The sequence below is a fragment of the Eublepharis macularius genome, chromosome 14, assembly GCF_028583425.1.
Source record: "Eublepharis macularius isolate TG4126 chromosome 14, MPM_Emac_v1.0, whole genome shotgun sequence".
Classification (NCBI taxonomy): Eukaryota; Metazoa; Chordata; class Lepidosauria; order Squamata; family Eublepharidae; genus Eublepharis; species Eublepharis macularius.
The window spans coordinates 57,074,718-57,097,722 of record NC_072803.1 but is presented as its reverse complement, the minus strand read 5'-3'; the positions used below and the strand labels follow the sequence as shown (position 1 = coordinate 57,097,722).

The 23,005-nt window shown below is 47.7% G+C and overlaps 1 protein-coding gene across 1 annotated transcript in view; it reads right to left on the bottom strand.

Moving 5' to 3' along the window:
- Nucleotides 1-23,005, bottom strand: part of SH2D3C (SH2 domain containing 3C) — an 81,171-nt gene that overhangs the window by 39,859 nt on the left and 18,307 nt on the right. The window contains exon 2 of the mRNA XM_054998589.1: nucleotides 12,338-12,377. Within this exon, the coding sequence (XP_054854564.1) occupies nucleotides 12,338-12,377 (40 nt within the window). The remainder of the gene's footprint in view (nucleotides 1-12,337; nucleotides 12,378-23,005) is intronic.

Sequence of the window (23,005 nt, the reverse complement as noted above, 5' to 3'; positions counted from 1 at the left end):
GCCAATACAGTTCACTGCTCCTTGTGGCTTTTTTTCTCTGTTACGCTCTCTGCCTTGGTGTGTGTTTTGCATGACTGCTTAAACCTTGTTTAAAAGGCCAAGGCCTGCAGGCGCCGCCCTCTGTCCCTGGGCTCAGCCATTCCCCTGCCCTCCCCCTCCATTAATTACAGCCTCTGTTTCCTTTTCTCTTTTATTACGCAATTTGCTCCCTGGCTCCATGACCTCACTCCCCATCGATACCTTGCTAATTTCCCCCGCTGATTTACTTCTTTTAATAGAAACTGGGCCGGGCCTGCCCTGTGATCTGATCTCAGAGTTCTCACTCCCCTCCCGCTCCTTTCAGTACAAGGCACAAAACCTATCCGGATGGATATTGGCTCAGTTGTGGGTGAAAACCCAAACCTGCCCTTGGAGGAGAAGGAAGCTCGCACGTGTGGGGGAAAGCTCACAGACGAGTAGCAAAACGACAAGGCCTGCTCTGGGTGCCTCTGAGGATCACAGTGGGCGCCAGCAGCTGGCAACACATGCCAAGCCCCAGAAGCCAGTAAGGTACCCGTGGAGCTGAGCATCTTGCCTGCTTGCTTCATCTGGTGCCTGAGAAGCCTGGCTGTAGGGTGAGTCAAGCTGGACCTGACAGCAGTAAGCTCATTACTTTAAGTCCCAGCCAGGGCTGGTCCAAGGATTTTGAACGCCCTAGGCTGTGGTCACTTTACAAAGTGGGGATGTGGAAAGACAGTGTTTGGCCTGGCAAGAAGGTACCACCAACCCTCCTCCTCTCGTGGCAGCCAGGCAAGGCAGGATGCGGCAGCACTTGCTCTCCTTGCCCCCCACGGGTCCAAGGGAAGGTAGAAAGACAGCACCCACCTTCCTTTCCTCCCCCCTCAGCATCAGGAAGCTGCCATCTGCCTCCTCCATGGTTAGTCAGGGTGGCAAGGCACAGCAGAGGCAAGAAGGGGCCGCCATGCCACTCACAACAGGGGGAGGGAAAGAGAAACAGGCTGCCCACTGGTCACCCACCAGGGCCTAGGAGATTGTGGAGGGCTTCCTTCTATATGGGCCACCACTGACCCTATCTGCTCTGCCATGCACCCACGTTCTGTGGGCGTTGGCTTTTTAGAGCAAAGGGGTGCAGGGTGCTCAGCACCCCACTTTTGTGGCTTAGGTCTCCAGAAGTGGGGACAGGTTCCATCCCTGGCCCCAGGGCTTTTTTTCTGGAGAAAGAGGTGGTAGAACTCAGTGGGTTGCCCTCAGAGAAAATGGTCACATGGCTGGTGGCCCCGCCCCCTGATCTCCAGACAGAGGGGAGTTTAGATTGCCCTCCGTGCTGCGGCGCGGAGGGCAATCTCAACTCCCCTCTGTCTGGAGATCAGGGGGCGGGGCCACCAGCCATGTGACCATTTTCAAGAGGTTCCAGAACTCCGTTCTACCACATTCCAGTTGAAAAAAAAGCCCTTCCTGGCCCCATCAGGGTCTCCCCATCCCAATAGGATCCACCTATGAGGCTCCATCCAACTTCCAGGCTCTATCCTTTGAGTCTCAGGGTCAGAGTGTAAGTAGAAATGGCAACTGCAGTCACTGTTTCCCAAGTTTTTATGGCATCCTGCATGCAGAAGTTGAGGGGGGAGCACAAGGAACACAGTGACGGAGGACCAGGTCTGCATCTTGGGAACTGAGACCCACATGAAGAAGAGTGCTCCCCTCGAGGTTTTGAGTGTTCTCCTCAATTATTCCCCCACCTCCTTGCCACAAAGGATATCACTCAGGGCCAAGCTAGACGTGACGGATTACACTTGAACGGCAAGTATACAGACTCACGTATATTCCTCCCTGTTCACTTGCATAGTGATCGAGTGGAGCGCAAGTGGAGCGCAAGTGAACAGGGAGGAATACACGTGAATCTGTACACTTGCCATTCAAGTGTAATCCGTCACGTCTAGCTTGGCCCTTATAGCTTCATCCTTTGTGTGTGGGGGGGAGGGGGGAAGCCAGGGCATTTTTTCTGGGAAAAGAGGTGGTGGAACTCAGTGGGTTGCCCTCGGAGAAAATGGTCACATGGCTGGTGGCCCCGCCCCCTGATCTCCAGACAGAGGGGAGTTTAGATTGGAGCGGTGTGGAAGGCAATCTAAACTCCCCTCTGTCTGGAGATCAAGGGGCGGGGTCACCGGCCATGTGACCATTTTCAAGAGGTGCCGGAACTCTGTTCCACCACGTTCCAGCAGAAAAAAAGCCCTGGGGAAAGCAAAATCCTGAAGCCAACTGTGGGAGATTTAGGGGTGCCCATCTTCATAGGGAAAAAGCCAGTCTCTGGGGTATGGTGGCCTCCAGATGTTTGGGACATAAGGTCCTAAATTTAACCTGAAACATGCCCAGAAACATGTGCAGCAATCGTGTGTGTGTGTGTGTGCGTGCGCTAGGATTGCCACCTTTAAAACTGGTCCTTCTATCTCTCCCTTTAATATCAGTTTGATCTGCAGCAATTATCGGGGGTTGTTATTTAGCTCTATGCCATGAAAATCTTCAACTGCTCATATTAAACCTTTAATTTAATAAAAGGGACAGGACAGGTTTTTCCCCTGGCCAGTTGGCGGTCTTACCAGTGTCCAATACTTCTGAGGATTCCCCCCACCCCACCCCCTGGTTAGGAAGTGTGCTGGTTCAAAATGAAGCTTCCAGACAGCTATTTAGGGCAGCCCCTTGAAAAGGTGCATTAACGGCTGTGATCTGTAAAGGCAAAGATGACTGTCCCTTCATTCACATCCGATGAGATGATAATGAGATCCCCACCAGAAGGTGCTCTCATCAAAACTGATTACAGCTTTCCATTTACGCTAGTCAGGCAGAGTCAGTAGGGGAGAAGAAAGCGGAACTTGTGTTTCTTTTTTAGTTTCATAGGCTGCCTTTCTCAAAAGTTTTGGTTCACTTGTTTTTGTGCCTGGTACTGAGGATTTGTTTGTTTCTTTTATTTATTCACATTATTTATAGTCTGCCTTTCTCACTGAGACTCAAGGCGGATTACACAGTATGAGGTTAATACAATCAGTATTAAGTACATTGGGGGCTTTTTTTCTGGGGAAAGAGGTGGTGGAACTCTCAAGAGTTTCTGGGGAAAGAGGTGATGGAATTCTCAAGAGGGAAATGGGGGCGGAGCCACAGGACACGTATTTTCGAGAGATGTCGGGGGGAAAAGCCCTGAGTACATTGCAATACAATACCATAAGGTAAACAGATACAAGTTTAAAAGACATAGCATTAGCAAGGATCCAAGACAGAGTAGGAAAATACTGGAGCAGAACATAATCAATTCTAGGACTAACATTAGACAACATGGAGCACTGGTTGTACATAGGAGAACCAGGGCTGGCGCCAGAGGTTTTAGCGCCTGTGGCGGCGGGCACGCACGTGCCCCACTGGAGGCGTGATGACGTCATCGCAGATGTCATCACGCACCACAGGGGGGCTGGGCTGCGCGCGGACCGCCAAGCGCAGAAGCTGCGGGCTGCTGCTGGAGCAGCGCGTGGAGGCTGATCCATGCGCTGCCCCAGCAGCAGCTCACAGCTTCTGCGCTCGGCTGGGGCGGAGGAGTGCGCAGCGGAGCTGAGGTGGCTGGCTGCAGCAGTAGCTGTAGCCAGCCAGGCAGGCCCGTGCCGCCGCCGCCACATGCCCCAGCCTAGCGCAGAAGCTGCGGGCTGCTGCTGGAGCGGTGCGCAGAGGCTGCTCCGTGCGCCACCCCAGCAGCAGCTCACGGCTTCTGCGCCCGGCTGGGGCGGAGGAGCGCGCAGCTGAGCTGGCGTGGCTGGCTACAGCTGCTGCTGCAGCCACCCAGCCAGCTCCGTGCTGCTGCCACCGCACGCCCCAGCTGGGCGCAGAAGCCGCGAGCCGCTGCTCGAGCGGCGCACAGAGGCTGCGCCCGGCTGAGGTGTGTGGCGGCGGCGGCGGCAGCAGCAATGGGCTGGCTGGCTGGCTGGCTGCAGCAGTAGCTACAGGCGGCCCTGTCATGCCAGCTTCGCTGCGCGCGCCTCTGCCCCCAACACCCCCTCCAGCGCCCCTCCAGTGCCCGCACGCCCGAGGCCACCGCCTACCTGGCCTCCATGGGCGCGCCGGCCCTGAGGAGAACATATTTAAAGCAGCAGATAATATATAAGGCAAAAATAGTAATGAAGTCTATGATCCCCAACTCCCTACAATACAGCCCTCCCATTTGAGTATATAGATGAGAGGGGACTCACCATATCCCAGTATTGGGAGGCTCTATTACAGGAATCAGCACCCTGAAATCGGACCAAGGCAAGCAATGCTGGCAAACTGTAAAATTTTATTAGAGGAACCAAATAAACGGCTGCACCACAGATGCCTCTGACAGTGCATGCCACTCAGGGCAAGTTCGCTATCTTATATACCCTCTTACCAGGGTTTTTGTTTTCTGGGAGAAGAGGTGGCAGAACTCTCAAGAGGGAAATGAGGAAGAAACACACGGGATTCTTTGAAATCATATTATTTTCAAGCACTATTGCCGAGTATTTTCAAGAGGTGCCGGAACTCCGTTCCCCCGCGTTCCCCCTGAAAAAAAGCCCTGCCTCTTACAAACAAACTATCAAAGAATTAGGAATATCAAGTTGCTTCTGCAGGAACGCAAGCACGTCTATTCAGAATAATTAAAAGATTGACAGACAGCAGGGATCTGTTAAGTGTTATATTTGACATTCTTATGGCACCTCTTATCGTTTTGCATACCATCAAGGGTACATTCAAGGGACAATAATGGGAGTACTGCAATGTACATCATCTATATGTATAAGATACGTATAAGCTATGATGCTTATTTGGTAGTGGAGAGAGGCCCTCAAGTCACAGCTGACTCGTGGCAACCTCTGGTGGGATTTTCATGGCAAGGGACTAAAAGAGGTGGTTTGCCATTGCCTGCCTCTGCAACCCTGGTCTTTGTTGGAGGTCTCCCATCCAATTACTAACCAAGGCCGACCCTGCTTAGTTTCTGAGATCTGATCAGATCCGGCTCATTTGGGCTATCCGGGTCAGGCCATGATGCTTATTTATGGATTCACAAATAACATTTGAAAAATGTGAGGGTTTTGAAGTAAAAATGGTGCAAAAATACACTCGCTTTCACAGAAGGGAGAAACAAAATCAAGATGGGGATATCAATACAAAATTAAAATGGGCATATTAATACTGAACTGACAACTGTGCAAAATTGATGGTATCCCTCAAATACACGGGTGAATCCTCCCATCTCCAAAGATGCAGGAAACCTGTGGCCCCAAGGCGAGGCTGAGTGCTGTGAAATATCGGAACCTGATTACAGCTATTTAACTCTTGTGCCTTGAAAGTATGGCTTACAGTAGCTGCTAATATGCGCTGGTATTTCTACCACAGTTAATATTTGAAGAGTACTTCTTTCCCCTGTGTAATTAATTCAAACAAGTCCTTTGCATTTCCCATGAAATGACACTGCAAACACAGCTGACAAAGTGACAGTTCTACACAGAGACGCTGATGGGACTAAGGATACCCGTTTTAAAAATACATTCGATATCTGGTACTCACCAGAGAGCAGCTAGATCTCCTAGGAATACTAACGTAGAGACGATCGTAGGGAGAAAAGCAAGATCACAGTAGTTTAGTCTGCACAATAACAAGGGAAATCTGAATCCTTGATCAAGACAACCCAAAGAAAGAACAACTCTGAAAATGGCATAACTTGTACTAATAGTTTCTCTTTGCCCCCCTTACATAATACCCATCTCCTTCGTCTAGCTAAACAGAAGGCAAGGAATTGCATTCTTACCCATGATCACAGGAAGTCTAGCTCAATGCCCCCCCTTGTCCCCACCTTCTGAGTTTCCACTAAGCATAGTCCATGGGTTTTCTAATTTATTTTAGCAGCAATATGCAAAGAAAGAAAGAAAGAAAGAAAGAAAGAAAGAAAGAAAGAAAGAAAGAAAGAAAGAAAGAAAGAAAGAAAGAAAGAAAGAAAGAAAGAAAGAAAGAAAGAAAGAAAGAAAGAAAGAAAGGCCCTTGAAATAAAGCCCCGGAAGAAAATTTATCAGTAAATCTGACTGCTTTCATCTAGGCTTGAATCAAGATGAAGGTATTCACTGCAGATCAGAGCTTTTTTTCAGCTGGAACGTGGGGGAACGGAGTTCCGACACCTCTTGAAAATGGTCACATGGCCGGTGGCCCCGCCCCCTGATCTCCAGACAGAGGGGAGTTTGGATTGCCCTCCATGCCGCTGGAGCAGCGTGGAGGGCAATCTAAACTCCCCTCTGTCTGGAGATCAGGGGGGGGGCGGGGGGCGGCACCAGCCATGTGACCATTTTCACCGAGGGTGATTTAAACTTTAAAAAACTCCCCCCTTGTTCCAGCTGACCCAAAGTGATGTCATTGTGCAGTCCTGAGTTCCACCACTGAGTTCCACCACCTCTTTTCCCAGAAAAAAAGCCCTACTGCAGATGATTAAAATCGGCACAACAAAGATTAAACAATATGGTGTTTGTATTCTCCTCCTCACTGGGCAAATAACACCAGAGATAGGAGGATAAATTATGAAAATGACGACTTGACAAGGGTTTACCCTCTCCATCCATGGCAATCCAAATTCCTCCTCTCCTCCCTGGCAGTGCCTATTTACAGTCAAATAAAGTTCAGGAGATCTACTCTGGCCATGAGAACAAAGTCCGAACAACACATAGGAAAAGAGGAGAGCAATCCTGCCTCTCCTCCTTCCCGTTTGGTTACACTTGGATTCTTTTAGCACTTTTCTTCCAGCCAGCTCCTTTTCTGTATCCGAGCCAGGCTGTGGGGAAGAACCTTAAAGCTGCAGGCCAGAGCATGGTAAGAAGAGACAGAGGGCAGCGTTCAGTTCCTCTCGCCTACACACTCCATTTAATTTTTTAAAAATAGTCCCCTTTGTTTTAGTCATGAACAAGTAGACACACACGTGTATTCCTCCTGCCATGTCTAGTTTGGCCCCAAGATCCTAGATTTTCTAGAAGCTCAGATGGAGATTCTGAGTGCAGAGTTCAGGTTGGGGCAGCACAATAAAATATGGGATAGTTTGAGGAGTGGCATTACAATGTAGCTCTGAGGAATATGGTTTCCAACTTCGGGGGGGGGGGGCGGCTGGAGTTCTCGCAAAATTACAATTGATCTCCAGATTATAGAGATGAGTTTCCCGGGAGGAAATGGCAACTTCAGAGGGTGGACTCTCCAGCATCTCATCCCTGCAAAGCTCCTTTCCCTCCCCTTCCCAATCTCCCCCCAGGTACCACCCAGAACTGGGAATCACACATTAACTAACTCATATCCAGGAACTTAGATGACTTCCAAAACATCTGACAAATCCAGGGAGGTTGGGTCTAGCCCAGACAGTCTCTAAATGGAACCTCCATGTTCAGAGGCAGGATACCTCTGAATCCAACATGCCAGGGCCAAAAAATGGGAAGCCCTCTATCAGCAAGTTTCCAGAAGCATCTGTTTTCCCCCCAGCACAGCTCTTCTTGTTCTTGTTCTAAAATAGAGGGGAAATATGGTGTTCTCCAAAAGGGCTGCCTTGGAGAGACCTGGCACTATGGTATAATGGGTCTATGGATGTTGCTCTCCTCTGCCCCGTTGCCAAATCCTTTAGGGGCTTTGCCTCTCCAGATGATCTGACAAAAGCAATAAAGCTCCCATTAATGAGGGAGAAAGAAAAACGAGCCTAGTTTGGGGAGAAATGAAAAGCAACACCAGAGATAGCCTTGTGCGATGTGGCAAGCTGCCACTGGAGCAGAGAAGGACGAGCATTCCAAGTGGATACATCGGGCCTTAATTCATCCCTGGCGGGCCCTCCTAGAAGTCATTGCAGTTATATCAAGCCAGGGTTAGAGGAGAACATTTGGCCCGTGACACAGAAACCCATTCTCAGTGTCGGCAAAGACTTCATTAGACTGAATTTAACTCTGGCTGCACTTTTCACTCTTGTTGCTCCAGTGAAGTTTGTTTTGTCGAAGCAGATTCTGCGTGGACAGGGAAGAAAAAGGGGCAACTTCTGCAATGCATGGGAAGCACCAATAAAAAGAGAGAGGATTTGAGATTTGGGGTGGTAAAAATTCCCATCCAATTCTTTTCATCAACATTTTTTTTTTAAAAAACCCTCTGTTTTCTGATGAAGCTCTCATAAGAGAGCTGCACACCCATTCTGATTGTCAATGAACATACCCAATAGGGTGCAGTAAGTGACCAGAGAAAAGTCACGTCTTCGTTCATACACTTAGTGCAAATCTAGGCATGATCTGGGAAATGCATGATTAAGACCTCTGGTTGGTTTTAAGGTTAACCTTTAAAGATTAAAGGTTAAGCAATCATGGAAGGGCATGATATGAAATTGAGATAACAGTCAAACGCCTTTCCCTGTGCCATGGCTCAGAACTCAGTTGGGCCATTCTGTGGCTGCTTTTGGCCATTAATTAAACTATGTGAGATCCTCATAGATTGTTATGGACACGGAAGCCTGTCTCTCTCACACACAGTATTCACTGCCCAATCGCATGAGCATCACTGGCTATTCACTGCCCAAACTGTGCAACGCAAATTCTTCTTTCATTCTGAATAAGGCAGAAGAACAGATGGTGGTTAATAGGCAGGGAGATTCTGGACTGAAAGAATTTGATTGTGATTCATCTGTTTGAAAGGCATTTTTTCCTTCTGGTAGGTGGTTGGCAGGGGGTGGGCTATTGCTTTCTTAAACAGCTACAGGATGCTTGGGAGAGAAGGAAGGGGTTTCTTTGGGAGAGAAATGCTCTGACATTATCAGGACAGGCGGCACATCCAAGGAAAGGGGGTCTGCCTGTTTCTCGTTAAACGTCCGTCTGTCAAAAAGGCAGTCTCTGTTTTTTCTCTGTTCTGCAAACCAGTTCCTAGGGTTTTTTTCCTTCCCGGGACAGAATCGGATTTCACCATGTGTAGAATGCTCAGAAATGTCAGCTTTCATCACTTCCTCTCTTTCTAATACACACACACACCGCCCCCTGGGATCCACCAGCCAGTCTGTTCTGTAACATGACGGGAGTTGGGAGCAGCGGAGGCTGTTTCTGTCATGCTTGAAAATCTGGGATTGTAGAACAAAGGAAAGGAAGGACAAAGAAAATGGGAAAGAAAAAGAGGAGGGAGAGCAGGAGAGAAACTAGGGCCTTATCTGCACAATTGTTTCCCCCCCCCACACACACACACACACACAATGGAGTACAATTATGACTTAATACTGGAATTCCAGAAATAGGACCATGAAAGGAAGAACAAAGAAACCATAAGTTAGGTGGGAAATGGACTCAGCACATAATTTAGGGGCCTGAATGGGTCTCCAGTGCCCCCTTTCTCTCTCTTCCTTCAGATTCTTCCTCCAAACTTACTTTTCCTCCGAAGTCTTTGGCTTAAGCTTGTAAGCTTATAATAATGATTAAGTACATGCAAGGCCATAGTCAATCATTCTTGCTAGGTGAGGTTACCATATTTTCCAAACAACAACAACAATATTTGATTTATATACCGCCCTTCAGAGACAACTTAACATCTCATCAGAGCTGTTTACAAAGTATGTTATTATTATCCTTACAACAAACACCCTGTGAGGTGGGTGGGGCTGAGAAAGCCCCGAGAGAGCTGTGACTGACCCAAGGTCACCCAGCTGGCTTCAGGTGGAGGAGTGGGGGATCAAACCCGGCTCTCCAGATTAGAGTCCTGCTGCTCTTAACTACTACACCAAACTGGCTCAAGAGAAATGAATGGGAAGAAAAACCAGTGATATCCTCTTAATCAACACTGCCTGATATAACCCTTTTGCCAAGCCTGAAGTATCCAGGTCTGGTTTTGCACTTAATTTGTAAGTTATAAAAAACACCTTCCTGACAGAAATAATACAAATATCTCTAATAAATGCTGACCTTTTGAAAGTACCAGACCACACTCACAGTGCAATGCTATGGCAAGTTACTCCAGTCTAAGCCCATTGATTTCAGCTGGGGTGGGCAGGGCAGGGGAAGCCCCAGCATGGAGCCAGGCTTCACCGGACACTTCTCCAGCAGGGAGTCAGGGAGGGTGGAGCCCAGAGGGAACCTTCCTGCGTGGGGTGCTGCAGCCCCTAGGCTCAGGATTGGCCCAGACTTTGGGGGAGGGAATGGAGAGGTGGGGGCGGGTATAAGGAAGGCTATAAAAGGGGGCCCAGAATGCCGGGTGAGGAGGTGCCATGGAGGTGGACTAAGGGAGAGCAGAGAGACAGCAAGATGATTCTGCCCTCCAAGGGAGTTGTCAGGGTAAAGGATGAAGTAACCCCCACCTTGCTCTCCCAATTCTGAGGCTGCAGGGCACCCTCAAAGGGGGCCACGCAGGATGGTGGCTGGTTGGGATGTGAACCTTGCCCATCCTAAGGGCTAACAGAAATCCAAGCAAATGCCTAAAAGGAGAGAAAAATTAAACAGGAAACTTTTTGCTCATCTCTAGTCTTGTTTTCCTCTGGTTACTGTTAATTTGCTAATTTAGATAGTAAGCTTTTTGGGACGCCAAAAGCTGGTTAGGAATAACAACAACAACATTTGATTTATTTACTGCCCTTCAGGAAACTCAAAGTGGTCTACAAATTATGTCATTATTATCCCCACAACAAAACACCCTGTGAGGTAGGTGAGGCTGAGAGAGCTCCAGAGAGCTGTGACTAGCCCAAGGTCACCCAGCTGGCTTCAAGCGGAGGAGTGGGGAATCAAACTCCAGATTAGAATCCTGTTGCTCCTAACCAGGACACCAAACTGGCTCTGTAAAGTTCTATAAAACACTGTGAGCCTTGATGGCACTGTAGAAATTGACAATAATAAATGTTTCCTGCTTATGTGTTGGCCTCCATATTCTATTTATTTATTTGAATTTATTTCTGTCCTGTCTTTCTCTGTCTAGACACAAGGAGGCTTACAAAAATTAAAATCAATAGAAACATTCAAAACTCACAGCATAAAAAACAATCACCCCCCCCCCGCCCCATTTTAAAACCTAACCAGCTGCACATACATTTAGCCTTGCACAATTTCTGAAACTGTGACAGCTCGGCTTGTATAGTCCACCTAAAAGAAAACTACAGTTTCTTGAGCAGCCGCACCCCTGGAAGCCACTTGGCCACAGATACAGTGGATATAGGAAGGATATCCTCCCTGGTGGAAGGCAGGAGAGAAGTAAGACAACGACAAACCACTGTCTTAATCACAGACTGGAAGCCAGGAGCAAGTTTAGCTGATTCCAAACAGATGTTGCAACAAGTCACAGTTAAGAATTAGGGTTAACCAGGCAAGCTACAAACCCTGGTTTGCAATCCTGGTTGGATGCAAACCAGTTAGCCCCTATCAGCTGGACTGTTTGCATTCGGGTACCGCAGCTGAGTTTCAACAAAGCACAGTTATTTGCAAACCATGGTTTATTGCAATGTCTGACTGCAACCTATAGTTCTGATGCATGATATAGTAGTGCTGACCTGCAGTAAACTTATTAGCCTAGAAAAAGCCGGTGATAAAAGTTTAATTACCACCAATGTAGGTCCCTAATGAATTGCTGGCAGAGCACAGCAAAATTCTTAGGAATGTTAATAGTTTAATGTGGGATAAGTAAGGAATTTAAGGAGCTTTGTACCTTTTTCCATGTGACAGGCAGAAGATGGGTGAACTGGGAGTTCTAACTACAGCAGGGCTAGAACAAATAACCTGGAATAGGCCCTCCTATGCAATAAGTTGCACTGTTGTACCTGTGCTAGGACAACTATGCATAAAGCGTGAGCGCAAACCAAGGTGCATATGTTCAAAGCCACCTTAATTCCCAGGGTGACTAGAAACAAGAGTAATTTCAACAGACAAGGTAGCAGTTCACAGGGAAAGCACACACGTCTGCATGCAGAAGCCCCAGGTTCAATCTTTGGCATCTCCAATTAAAAGCATTTCAGTCAGCAGAGTTGGGAAATGAAGCCTCTAGGCCCAACACCCTGGAGAGCTCCTTGCTAACCAGAGTATATTGTAACTGATTTAAGACAGGTCAATTGCTCGCTATTGTAGAGGTCCCACCTCTCTATGATGAACTGCAGCTACCAAACCTTCCTCCACACACAACCATTAAAAGTGCCAGATCCCTTGCAGTTTTCTTTGCATCTGGTTGCCATATTTTTCCTGTTCATTCATTCATTCATTCATTCATTCATCTCCCAATTTCCCCCCACCAAAGCAACTTATAACAGTAGAAAAAATGCCGAGTAAGATCCATTGCCCCATAGTCCCAACTTAACCCAAAGGGGAGGAGATTAGAATTGATTTCTTACCTTAACATATTCACTGCCGGATTCCAGTCCATCTTGGTGCCTAGCAGGGGGGGGAAATCAACGACATTAACAAGCAGGTAGGTAATAAAATACATGCCACAAGGACTCCCCTTTTCCTCCTAACCACCCCAGTCATTTGTCCACTACATCACTCCCATCGTACAGTCACTCCATTGGCTACCCATTAGTTACTGTGCTCAGTTCAAGGTACTGTATCACTGACCAAGCTATGGTCCTGCATACCTATGGGACCGACTCCTTCCCTATGATCCTCCATGGCAGCTTCGCTCTTCCAAACAGGGTCTCCTGGAGGTGCCACCCCGCACACGGGCAAAATCAACAGCTGCCCATACACAGGCTTTCTTTGTGGTGGCCCCACCCCTACCCTGTGGAACAGCCTGCCTGAGGAGGTCAGGAGAGCCCCCCATTCTCCTGGCTTTCTGCAAATGATGCAAAACTGAATTATTCAAAAAGGCTTTTTGCTCAGATAGAAGGGCTGTATTGTAGGCAGGGAATCTCAGATGATCCGCTAATGAGTTAGGAACCACAGATTTCACCATGTTGTATTATAATGCTGTCTTTGTGAACTTGTATCTATTCACCCTATGGCATTATTTATGCAAATGTTCTTGATATTGACTGTACTAATCTCACAATGTGTAATCCGCCTTGAGTCTCAGTGAGAAAGGCAAACTATAAATGACATAAACAAACAAACAAACAAACACCAAAGAATCCCCTAGCTGTAGTCACTGGTTGGTACAAACACCTCCTATGCTGCATTCTCACGTATAAATGTATTTATTTTAGATAATAGTACTTTGTCTCAGTTTATCCAGTCCCTCTTCCAAGGAGCTCAGGGCAGCATACATGGTTCTTTCTTCCCTGTTTCATCTTCACAGGTAGGTTAAGCTAAGGGAGAGGGACTGGACTAAGGTCTCTCCATGAACTTGACGGTTGAATGGGGCGTTGAACCTGGGTCTCTTTATTCTCAGGCTTACATTTTAACAACTCTCTTACACTGGCTCCTAAACAGACAATGCTTTTGTCTAAGAATAAAACAATATTTTAAAATCCCATACAATATCCAGTGAAACACTGAATCAATAAACTTCATAAGAGAAAAAATCCACAGCCTTCCAAAAATAGCCGTGTCTCACATTTAATATCAGCCATTGAAAGGATGCTTTTGCAACCCCATCGAAATTGTATGAATACAATTTCTGATCACAATATCAGTCAGCAACGGGTACTGCTGAGAGATTTGCAGAGGTATACATCTGGGTATATAGACTGAATACATCAAATGGCAAAGCGTTCTGTACATGCTCAAATGGTGCTCTCATTTTTATTCTTTGTATATTTTAAGACTGAGCCTTGATGCGGGGCGGGGGGGGGGGGAGCCTTTTGCACATACATATTTATCAAATCCTGTTCCATACGTAGATGCTTTCCTTTGGAAGCTGCCAATGCGGCATAGCAACAACAGAACTTCCAGATTGTGAGTTCCTCCATTCCTGGCAGGGGCCTTTCCCCCCTGCACTAATAGGATTTTTTTTTTTAGATGATCCCCCCTTCCCCAGTAATTGAATATAAAAAGAATGCATGTGTATGGCCAGCTTTTGATTTTGCCCATCTCAAAATCACACAGTAAACTATTTTTTTTTGCAGTTCTTTCTCACCTTTCTTCTAACATGAATATCAAAATAGTATACAGAGGGAGTTTCAAGAAGCTCTCCTACCCAGGCACTGACACCCAGACCTATTTAGTTTCAGCCGAGTGGCTGAAGCACACGTATCCTTAAAATGTCTCCTCCCGCTGAGGGGCAGTTTATAGATAGGAAATCATAAACACCCTCATATAACATAAGTGCAAGGCACTGCCTGGCCTGAAATAAAACAAACTGGATGCCGTTTGGGCAGAAGTCTGGAAAGATATTTTAGAAGGGGAATGGGAGTGGCTGACTGAGTAAAGACCCCCTCCGTGCCCCGGAGAGACGCATAGCATAGGGCAAGGAGGCTCCCAGGAAGGTCCTGACTAAGATTAGCCACGTCCAGCCTCACTTCCCCTGACCCACCTGCCTTGATTAAGTACCACCTAATGCTATTCAGCAAACCTGGTAGCTTTTCCCATCCGGTACTCAAGGGATCATCAAGCACCATTTACACCTACGATTCACCTTAGGAAGACCCATTAAGCCTCTCCCAACTAATAATCCACCTCTGAAAAACTCATTAAGTCACTGTTTTTGGAGCAAAGAGGAAGTATTTTGCCCTAGCCACCCGTGAGTGTGTGAGTGTTTCTTTGGATCTGTACACATGTCCCTCAATCCGTTTGGGCCTCTTCTCTTCTCCGTGAAATGCTGTTCATTTTGCTGCTGCCTCTGTGGACCTCGAAACTGGCAGCTATTGCCTCCCCCGAAACTGCTTTCTCACCTTTTTCTTTCCTGATTTTCTCTTAGTTAGCTCTGTATGTGTGCTGTGTGTGGTTTTCCGTATGTTTGCCCTTTTATTTATCTTTAATTTTTTTAAAAAAATTCTGGTTGAACATCTGCCTGACTTATTTTGAGAGGTCTCTTAAAGGAATAATTCTCATAAACATAGGTGGAGAATTTCAGTTACCCCTCCTCTTGCTTGTCTCCTAATTCCCCCAACTAATTAGGAGACTGCCTATTTGGGTAGAGGTCTGGCGCCAGGGTTTCTGGTGCCCAAGGATGGGGGGGAGCAACTTCTCCTGGCTGCACGTGCATGCACGCGGCTGGACTGCGGGGTGGTGGGCAGCTGGGGAGGCTGTCGGCCCAGCCAGGCACAGTGGGTGGCTGAGGAGGCACGAGTGCATCCTCACAGCCCTCCTGCTCCATTGCTCTGCGCGCTGCCATGGATGCCTGCTGCGCCTGGCCCATGGCTGCTGCTCCTGGCCAGGGGTGCATGTTGGTGGTGGCAGCAGCATAGGAGAGCTGGGAGGCTGCAGTAGCTGCGGGCCAGGTGTGGCAGGTGGCTGGGGCAGCATGTGGGCAGCTTCCCATCCCTCCCTGTCAGACGCCCGCGCACTGCTGCTGCAAGCTTCGTGGTGTGCGCTGTTGCCCCCAGCCCCAGCACCCCCTCCAGTGCCTCAGTGCAGGAGGTGGTCACTGGGCTTGCCTCAAAGGAGGTGCCGGCCCTGTTTGGGTAACAATTCAAGTATGATCTTGCAGCACACAGAGCAGGGTGGACTATAGAGACACATCTCAGGGCCTTTAGGGTGGAAGTGGGACCCTGGCTCAATGGCAAAACACATGCTTTCCATGTATGATTTCACATACAGGCTCAATTTCTAGTTAAAAAGATGTCAGCTAGATCCCTGCCTGGGACCTATACACTGCTGACCCAGGTAGAAGGAGCAATGGTCTGACACAGGCTAAGACTGCATGCCACAGCTCAGTGATAGGGCATATAGGGTTCATGCAAAGAGTCTCAACTTCGACCTTATTGCAAAGTATTTGTCCTCTGAGCTATAACTAGGATTTCCAGCTCTGGGTTGGAAAATTCCTGGCAATTTGGGGGTAGAGGCCTGGGAGGGTGAACTTTGTGGAAGAGAGGGACCACAGCAGGGTATAATGCCACAGACTCCATCTTCCAAAGCTGCCATTACCTCCAGAGGAACTGATCTCTGTGGTCCGGACATCAGTTCTAATTCTGGAGCCTAGCTCTTATCAGCTCTCCATAGCAGTGATGGCTGCAACGTTTCTGAGCTGGATCAGGCCCATTTGGAAGGTTGCTGAGAGTGTTCAGTCCCCAAAGAGCTTGGCTAGGGAAGTTTTTTTCACCAAACTGAAGAAATGGACATTCCTTGGACCTTTGCACTCCTTAAGCACTTTGCCAATTCACAGTGTTTCGGGAGACTTTTGTTGACCAGAAATTGACCTGAAAATGCATCCTTACGGGGCGCCATTTCGGGCACATATCCATCCTGTGCTGTGCCAGCTGCACTGGCTTCCAGTTCAGTTCCAGATCCAGTTCAAAGTGTTGGTTTTAGTGTTCAAAGCCATTTACGGACTGGGATCTTCAAGCATACCTGTGGGACCGCCTTTCCCACCATGTCCCCTGCAGGGCCTTGCGATCTGTGGCTAAGCAACTCCTGGTGGTTCCTGTGGGACATTAATCTGGTCCCAACCAGTGCCAGGGCCTTTTCAGCCCTGGCTCTGGCTTGGTGGAACACACTCCGAATAAGATATGGGCCCCGTGGGACCTGTTAACAGTTCTGCAGGGCTTGCAAAACGGCGATGTTCCGCCGGGCCTTTGTTTGAGAGCCAGTGAATTATCCCCATCCTGTTTGTCGCATCCCGTGCTCCTCTGGCAGCCGCCTGGGCTGTGCCGCAACTATGTACATGGTTTTTAAAGATATTTTTTATAGCCTGAGCGGATATTTTTTATAGCCAGCTGTTTTGTATTGTTTTTATGGTTTTTAGATATATATATGGTTTTAATTGTATATTATATATTATTAGCCTCCCTGAGCCCGTTTGCAGGGAGGGTGGGGTATAAATTTGATAAAATAAAACAAATAAATAATTAAAATAAGCTCCCGTTCTTCATTATGTCATTTACAGATTGGTTCCTGAGGTTTTTTTCCTCTCTTTTAAGCACATTTGGGGCAGCACCAAGTTCCAGGTAGGGCGATGTGCTCACTTGGCCGCACCCCCCCCCCCAGCTGTATCTCTGCTTTGCCTCCTTGCCTGGGAAATTGGTCTTTGTTCTACTTAAGGAAGAATTTGAAGGAGGAAAAGGGGGAGGCAGAGCTGGCTGGGTGAAGTTCTCGGCTTTGATGGGTGACTGGCTTTGACCTGCTGAAATGCTGTGAGAACGATTACATTGCCGTGAGAAGTTCCCAGAGCTACTTTCCTCCCGCCAAGTGCCTGATCTTTCCAGAAGGTGGTCTGAATGTCACTAAGAGGATTGGAGAAGAATTAAGACTGTTTCTCACAGGAATTTGCCTCAGACCTCAGCTCCAAATCAAACACCGGGGTTGGATTAGCCTACGCATCATGGTGCTGGCAAGTTCATACAAGGTGACAGCAGCCATTTGTAAGCCCTGAAGGAGGGGAAGCGAACAGCAAATTTCTTCCACGAAATGCTCAGTGATAGGAGGGAATATCTTCTGGAATGGTAGTAAGGGGTCAAACCTTCATCTTGGCTCTTATATGACGACTAGGGGAAGCTCTTACATTCATAGTTGCCAACAGATCTGGAGAAAAGATGTCCTGTCCCTTTGTGTGTGTAAGGTGTTGTCAAGTCACAACCAACTTACAGTGATTCCTTGTGGAGTCAAGAGATGAGCAGAGGTGGTTTGTCATTGCCTTCTTTTGCATAGTGACCCTAGAATTCTTTGATGGTCTCCCATTCAAACACTAAGCAGGACTGACCCTGTTTAACTTCTGAGAGTCTCTCTACACAAGATGAATTACATGAAGACGCTCAAGTGAAGGGAGACACGATGTTAGCTGGGAAGGGTAGTTAAAAAAACAGAGCCAAAGGTTCTGTTCATTTCACCTCTCTAGATCCCGCGAAGATCTCTCCTCAGAGGGTTTGTTTATTTCATCTTCGACTCCCTGAAGGCTCTGTCAATTTCACCTCCAAAGAGGAAATAAAGGAACCCTCTGAGGATCAATCTTTGCTGGCTCTAGAGAGGTGAAACTGACAGAGCCTTCCAATCTGTCTTTTAAGATGATCTTATTTACCTCTGTGCAGGGCTGGCGCCACTATTGAGGCAGTGAAGCGGGTGCCGTGGGTGCCACGGGGCCAGAGGGGGCACCGCAGGAGGTGCCGGGGGCAGAGGCACAAGCCACAGAGCTGGCGTGCCTGGCCCACAGCTGCTGCTGCAGCCAGCCAGCCCCGTGCTGCCGCCGCCACCACCACACGCCCCCAGCTGGGCGCAGCAGCCACGGGCTAGGCACAGCAGGTGGCTGGGGTGGCGTGTGGAGCGCGGGCAGCCTCCACGCGCTGCCCCAGCCACCCACTGGCCAATGGGCCTGGCTTTGCCACGTGATGATGTCATCACGTGATGACATCATAATGCAGTTTGGCGGCGCGCATGCACACTGCACGCATGCGCGAGAGAGAGTGGCCACAGGCGCCAGAAACCTTGGCACCGGCGGTGCCTCTGTGCTATGAAAACCTTCAGCAGCCCATCTCTTCACATTAAGCCTCTATTCAAGGGGCAGGACATTTTCTCCAGACCTGTGGTGCAAACCCAGTTTCATTACCAGATCCTAATGGCTCAAAGATGCTCAATGTCTGTTAGTAGTTAGTGGCTACTGGCTCAGTCTACCTTGCCTGGGTGGAGCCTTAGATTAGAGTTCCGCTTCTGCACATGGGGCAGCTGAGAGTTCAGCATGTGCTCCAACAGATGCGAAGCTAGGAATTTCATGGACCTCTCACCATTTCGTTTTCTTTTAAAACCAGGCACGTTTGGATCAGGACTGACAGCTAAGCCTTCCCTTCCTATGCCATTTTTCGAATCTAAAATGCTGTTTGTCTTCTTGAGGCAACATACAGATACTGATTGATTGATTGATTTATGTCATTTATAGTCCATCTTTCTCATTGAGACTCAAGGTGGACTACGCTGTGTGAGTACAATTAGTATCAAGGACATTTTCATACAGTGTCAAGGACATTTCCATAAACAATGCCATAGGGTAAATAAATACAAGTTTACAAAGACATAACATTAGCAAGTATAGAACACAGAGTGGAAGAAATGCTGAAACAGAACATAATCAATTCTAGGACTGACATTAGACAACATGAAGCACAGGTAGTACATAGGAGTACCTATTTAAAGCAACAGATAATATGCAAGGCAACATAGTGGTGAAGTCTATGGTCCCTAACTCATTAGCAAAGCAGCTGAGACTCCCTCCAAACAACGCAGCCCTCCTATCTGAGTGAAAAACTTTTTTGAATAATTTGGTTTTGTATCATTTGCGGAAAGCCAGGAGAATGGGGGCTCTCCTGACTTCCTCAGGCAGGCCGTTCCACAGGGCAGGGGCCACCACAGAGAAAGCCCGTGTATGGGCTGCTGTTGATTTTGCCCATCTGCTGGATGTCACCTGCAGAAAACTGTGTTCAGATGAGCGAAGCTGCCATGGAGGGACATGGCCAGGCACGCCATGGAGGTGGATAGTAGCCTGCACGCCGCTATCATTGCTCTGCATGCAGAGGAGCCAGGTTTGATCCCCACCATTTCCAGTTCAAAGGATTATGTAGTAAGAGGTGTGGAAGATCTCCCTGGGGAGATGCTGCAAGTCCGACCAGCCAGATTTGAGTCCAGTGGCAGCTGCGGACATTGATAGACCAATGGTCTGACTGAGGGCCAAGCTAGAAGTGACGAATTACACTTGAATGGCAAGTGAACAGACTCGCGTGTATTCCTCTTTGTTCACTGGCGCTCCACTTGCACTTCATTCAATCACTATGTGATCACTATGTGATCAAGTAGAGTGCAAGTGGAGCGCAAGTGAACAGGGAGGAATACACGTGAGTCTGTTCACATGCCATTCAAGTGTAATTTGTCACTTCTGGCTTGGCCCTCAGTAGCAGGTTGAGTCAGACCATGTGTTCCTATGTGTGCCTGTGGCTCAGCAAGGCAAACAGTGGCTCTCCAGAGTCCAGGTATCTGACTCCTGGCTAACTTTAGTTCTCTCTGCTGTTGCTAGCTGCTGACCCATGCCGGCCCTAGCCCTTGCCCCACTGGACTGACCGCTGGCCCATGCAAGATTCCCAAAGCTGTTTGCTTTGAGGAGAACAAGTTTTGCTTCTAAAAGCTGGAAATCTCTGTTGGGGGACTTGCCTGCTTCTCCTCTCCACGTTAAACTTATGTCTTTACAAATAACCCCATCAGGGTAGATGGGTTTGGATCATGCATCTGCCGAAGAGAACTTGATTCTCGAAAGCTTATGCTACAATAAAATTGGTTAGTCTTAAAGGTGCTACTGGACTCTTTTTGATTTTCCCATCAGAAAAATAGATCTTTGGGTATTCTTTCGTCACAAGGAAGTTAGCTCTGTCCAAGGCTGCTTCTCCACTCACTGTAACTCCCGACCGCTCAGAGAAGCACAAGAGTACAAAACAAGAATTGTTTGGGCATTTTTAGAGTGCTTTAGATAAGACTGTTCAAAAGGCACTTTGCTGCACTGCTCAAAGCAATTTAAAATAAACACAAGTAAATTAAAACCGACCACTAAACCTGACAGGTTAAAAACATTAATGAAATTAAACACCATTAGAACCTGTCAGGTAAAAACGCCTCTCTAAACAGCACAATCGCACATTGTTGCGGAATTCGACAAGGGAAGAGGCAGCCAATCCATAAAGATGGGGCCACCACAGAAGACATACATTGTTTGGCAATTACAGTTCTCACCTCTTTTAAGGAGGGAAAGAGAGCAAACCTTGTTGTGAGGGTTTTCCTGTCTATCCAGGATTATATGGGGAGAATTGTCTTCCAAGTATGGGATACCACCAGACCATAAAGGGCATAAATATGTTATGGTCAGATTTGTTTTTTATAGATCAATAGTTTATTTGTTTACATGTGTTGATATCGCGCCAAGAAGATGCTGTTATGTGGGAGTTTTGCACAATCTCATGCAAAACTCCCGGATAACAGCATCTTCCTGGAGTGATTTCGCATGAGAAGACGGTGTCTTCCGGGTTTTTCACGCGATGTTCCGCAGGCAGGTAAGACGTGAGGAAACGGCCAGTGTAAAGAGCAAAAGGCCATTTGCGAGATATTTTTTTGAGGGGATAGTTGTCTGTGGGGACAAGGTTTTTGGAAAGAATTGCACCTGAAGCTAGAGATGCTGGAAACCTGGCACTGTATGGCTACATCCACACGGAACTCTGCCTGGCTTTTTACTTAGAGACAAGCTTCAAGTGACGAATTACACTTGCCTGGCAAGTGAACAGACTCACGTGTATTCCTCCCTGTTCACTTGCCCACCACTTGATCCCTAAGTGAACAGGGAGGAATACACGTGAGTCTGTTCACTTGCCAGGCAAGTGTCATTCGTCACTTGTAGCTTGGCTCTCAGAGCCAAGCTACAAGTGACGCCTTACACAGGTTGGACACGTGTCAGCTTCCCTCAAGTTTTGATGGGAAATGTAGGCATCCTGGTCTTGCAGCTGTAATGGAGAGCCAAGCTGTAAAACCAGGACACCTACATTTCCCATCAAAACTTGAGGGAAGCTGACAAGTGTCCAACTTGTGTAAGGCGTCACTTGTAGTTTGGCTCACAGAGTGAGTTTGGGTCACCTTGTGGACAGAAGAGTATAGCAGCAGTAATGAATGCCCAACAGGGATTTGTCATTACATGGAAAAAAGCCATGTCTGTCTCCTCCCTCCCTTCCAGGGATAATAACAGCTCCTAGAGGAGAAGGTCAGTTTCCGATGTTGAAACTGCCCTAGTGGGAGGGTTAAAACCACCTCCACTCCCCCAGTACTGCGGCCCCAATAGGAATCAGGTACCCCCGTCAACTGCAACTTCTTTTTCAAAAGGTTAGGAAGGATCTTCCAGTGCCTCATCTGGTTTAGCCTTCATCACTTGTTTTTCCCAGCATCCCCTGGGAACAGGGAGGAAGTTGGGAACACATGGAGTTGTGCGCACATGTTTCCTTTGTACCTTCCTCCCCTGCTCAGCCCACCCATCTGTTTCCCGGCAATGTTCCTGAATGGCAGGAACATGAAGGAACAGCTTGAGGGACGGAAATGGACGGCCGACGAAGAAAGCCAAATATAACTCACAGGATCTCAGGGGTCAGGAACCAGATGAGGCCTCCACCCTCAGAGGAGGTTAGGCTGGGAAATGACTGGCCAGCATTGACTACACCTTGAAGCAAGGGATGAATAAGTGCTCCCTAGTTTTGTTTCTTTTCTTGTTTCTGCCCAACAGTTTCAGTTCTCTGTGTGTCGCTGCTGGTTGGGAAGATTTCTTTGTATTCCTTACGCCCCTTCTTACACGCCCAGGGTAAGGCCGATTGCTACCTTGGGACACGTAGCAACTTTCCCCAGGCCAGTTTGGCTAGGGATTCTGATGGTATTTTGCCATCTTCTGGGCATGGAGTAAGGTTCACTGGGTGAGTGGTGGGGAGGTATTTGTGAATTTTCTGCATTGTGCAGGGGGTTGGACTAGATGACCCTAGAGGTCCCTTCCAACTCTATGATTCTATGATTCTGTGTCATATGGCTTTCATAAGCAATTTATACATACAATGGAAAAGAGCAAGAGTCCAGTAGCACCTATAAGACTAACAAAATTAATGGTAGGGTATGAGCTTTCATGCTCTTTTCCATTGTATGTATAAATTGCTTATGAAAGCCATATGACATAGTATCTGACATTAGATATCTGAAGAAGTGAGCTGTGGCTCACCAAAGCTCATACCCTACCACTAATTTTATTAGTCTTATAGATGCTACTGAACTCTTGCTCTTTTCCACTGCTACAGACAGCCTAACACGGCTACCCATCTTGATCTATACATACAATGTACATCCTATCTAATAGCTGCATCCACCCATCATTGCATACTGTGCTATTGTTGCGCTATAAGAATAATTCCCAACTGGATTGGCTTATCCATACTGGATAATCCAATTATGTGTGGAAGTAGGTTGGCTGGTGCTCG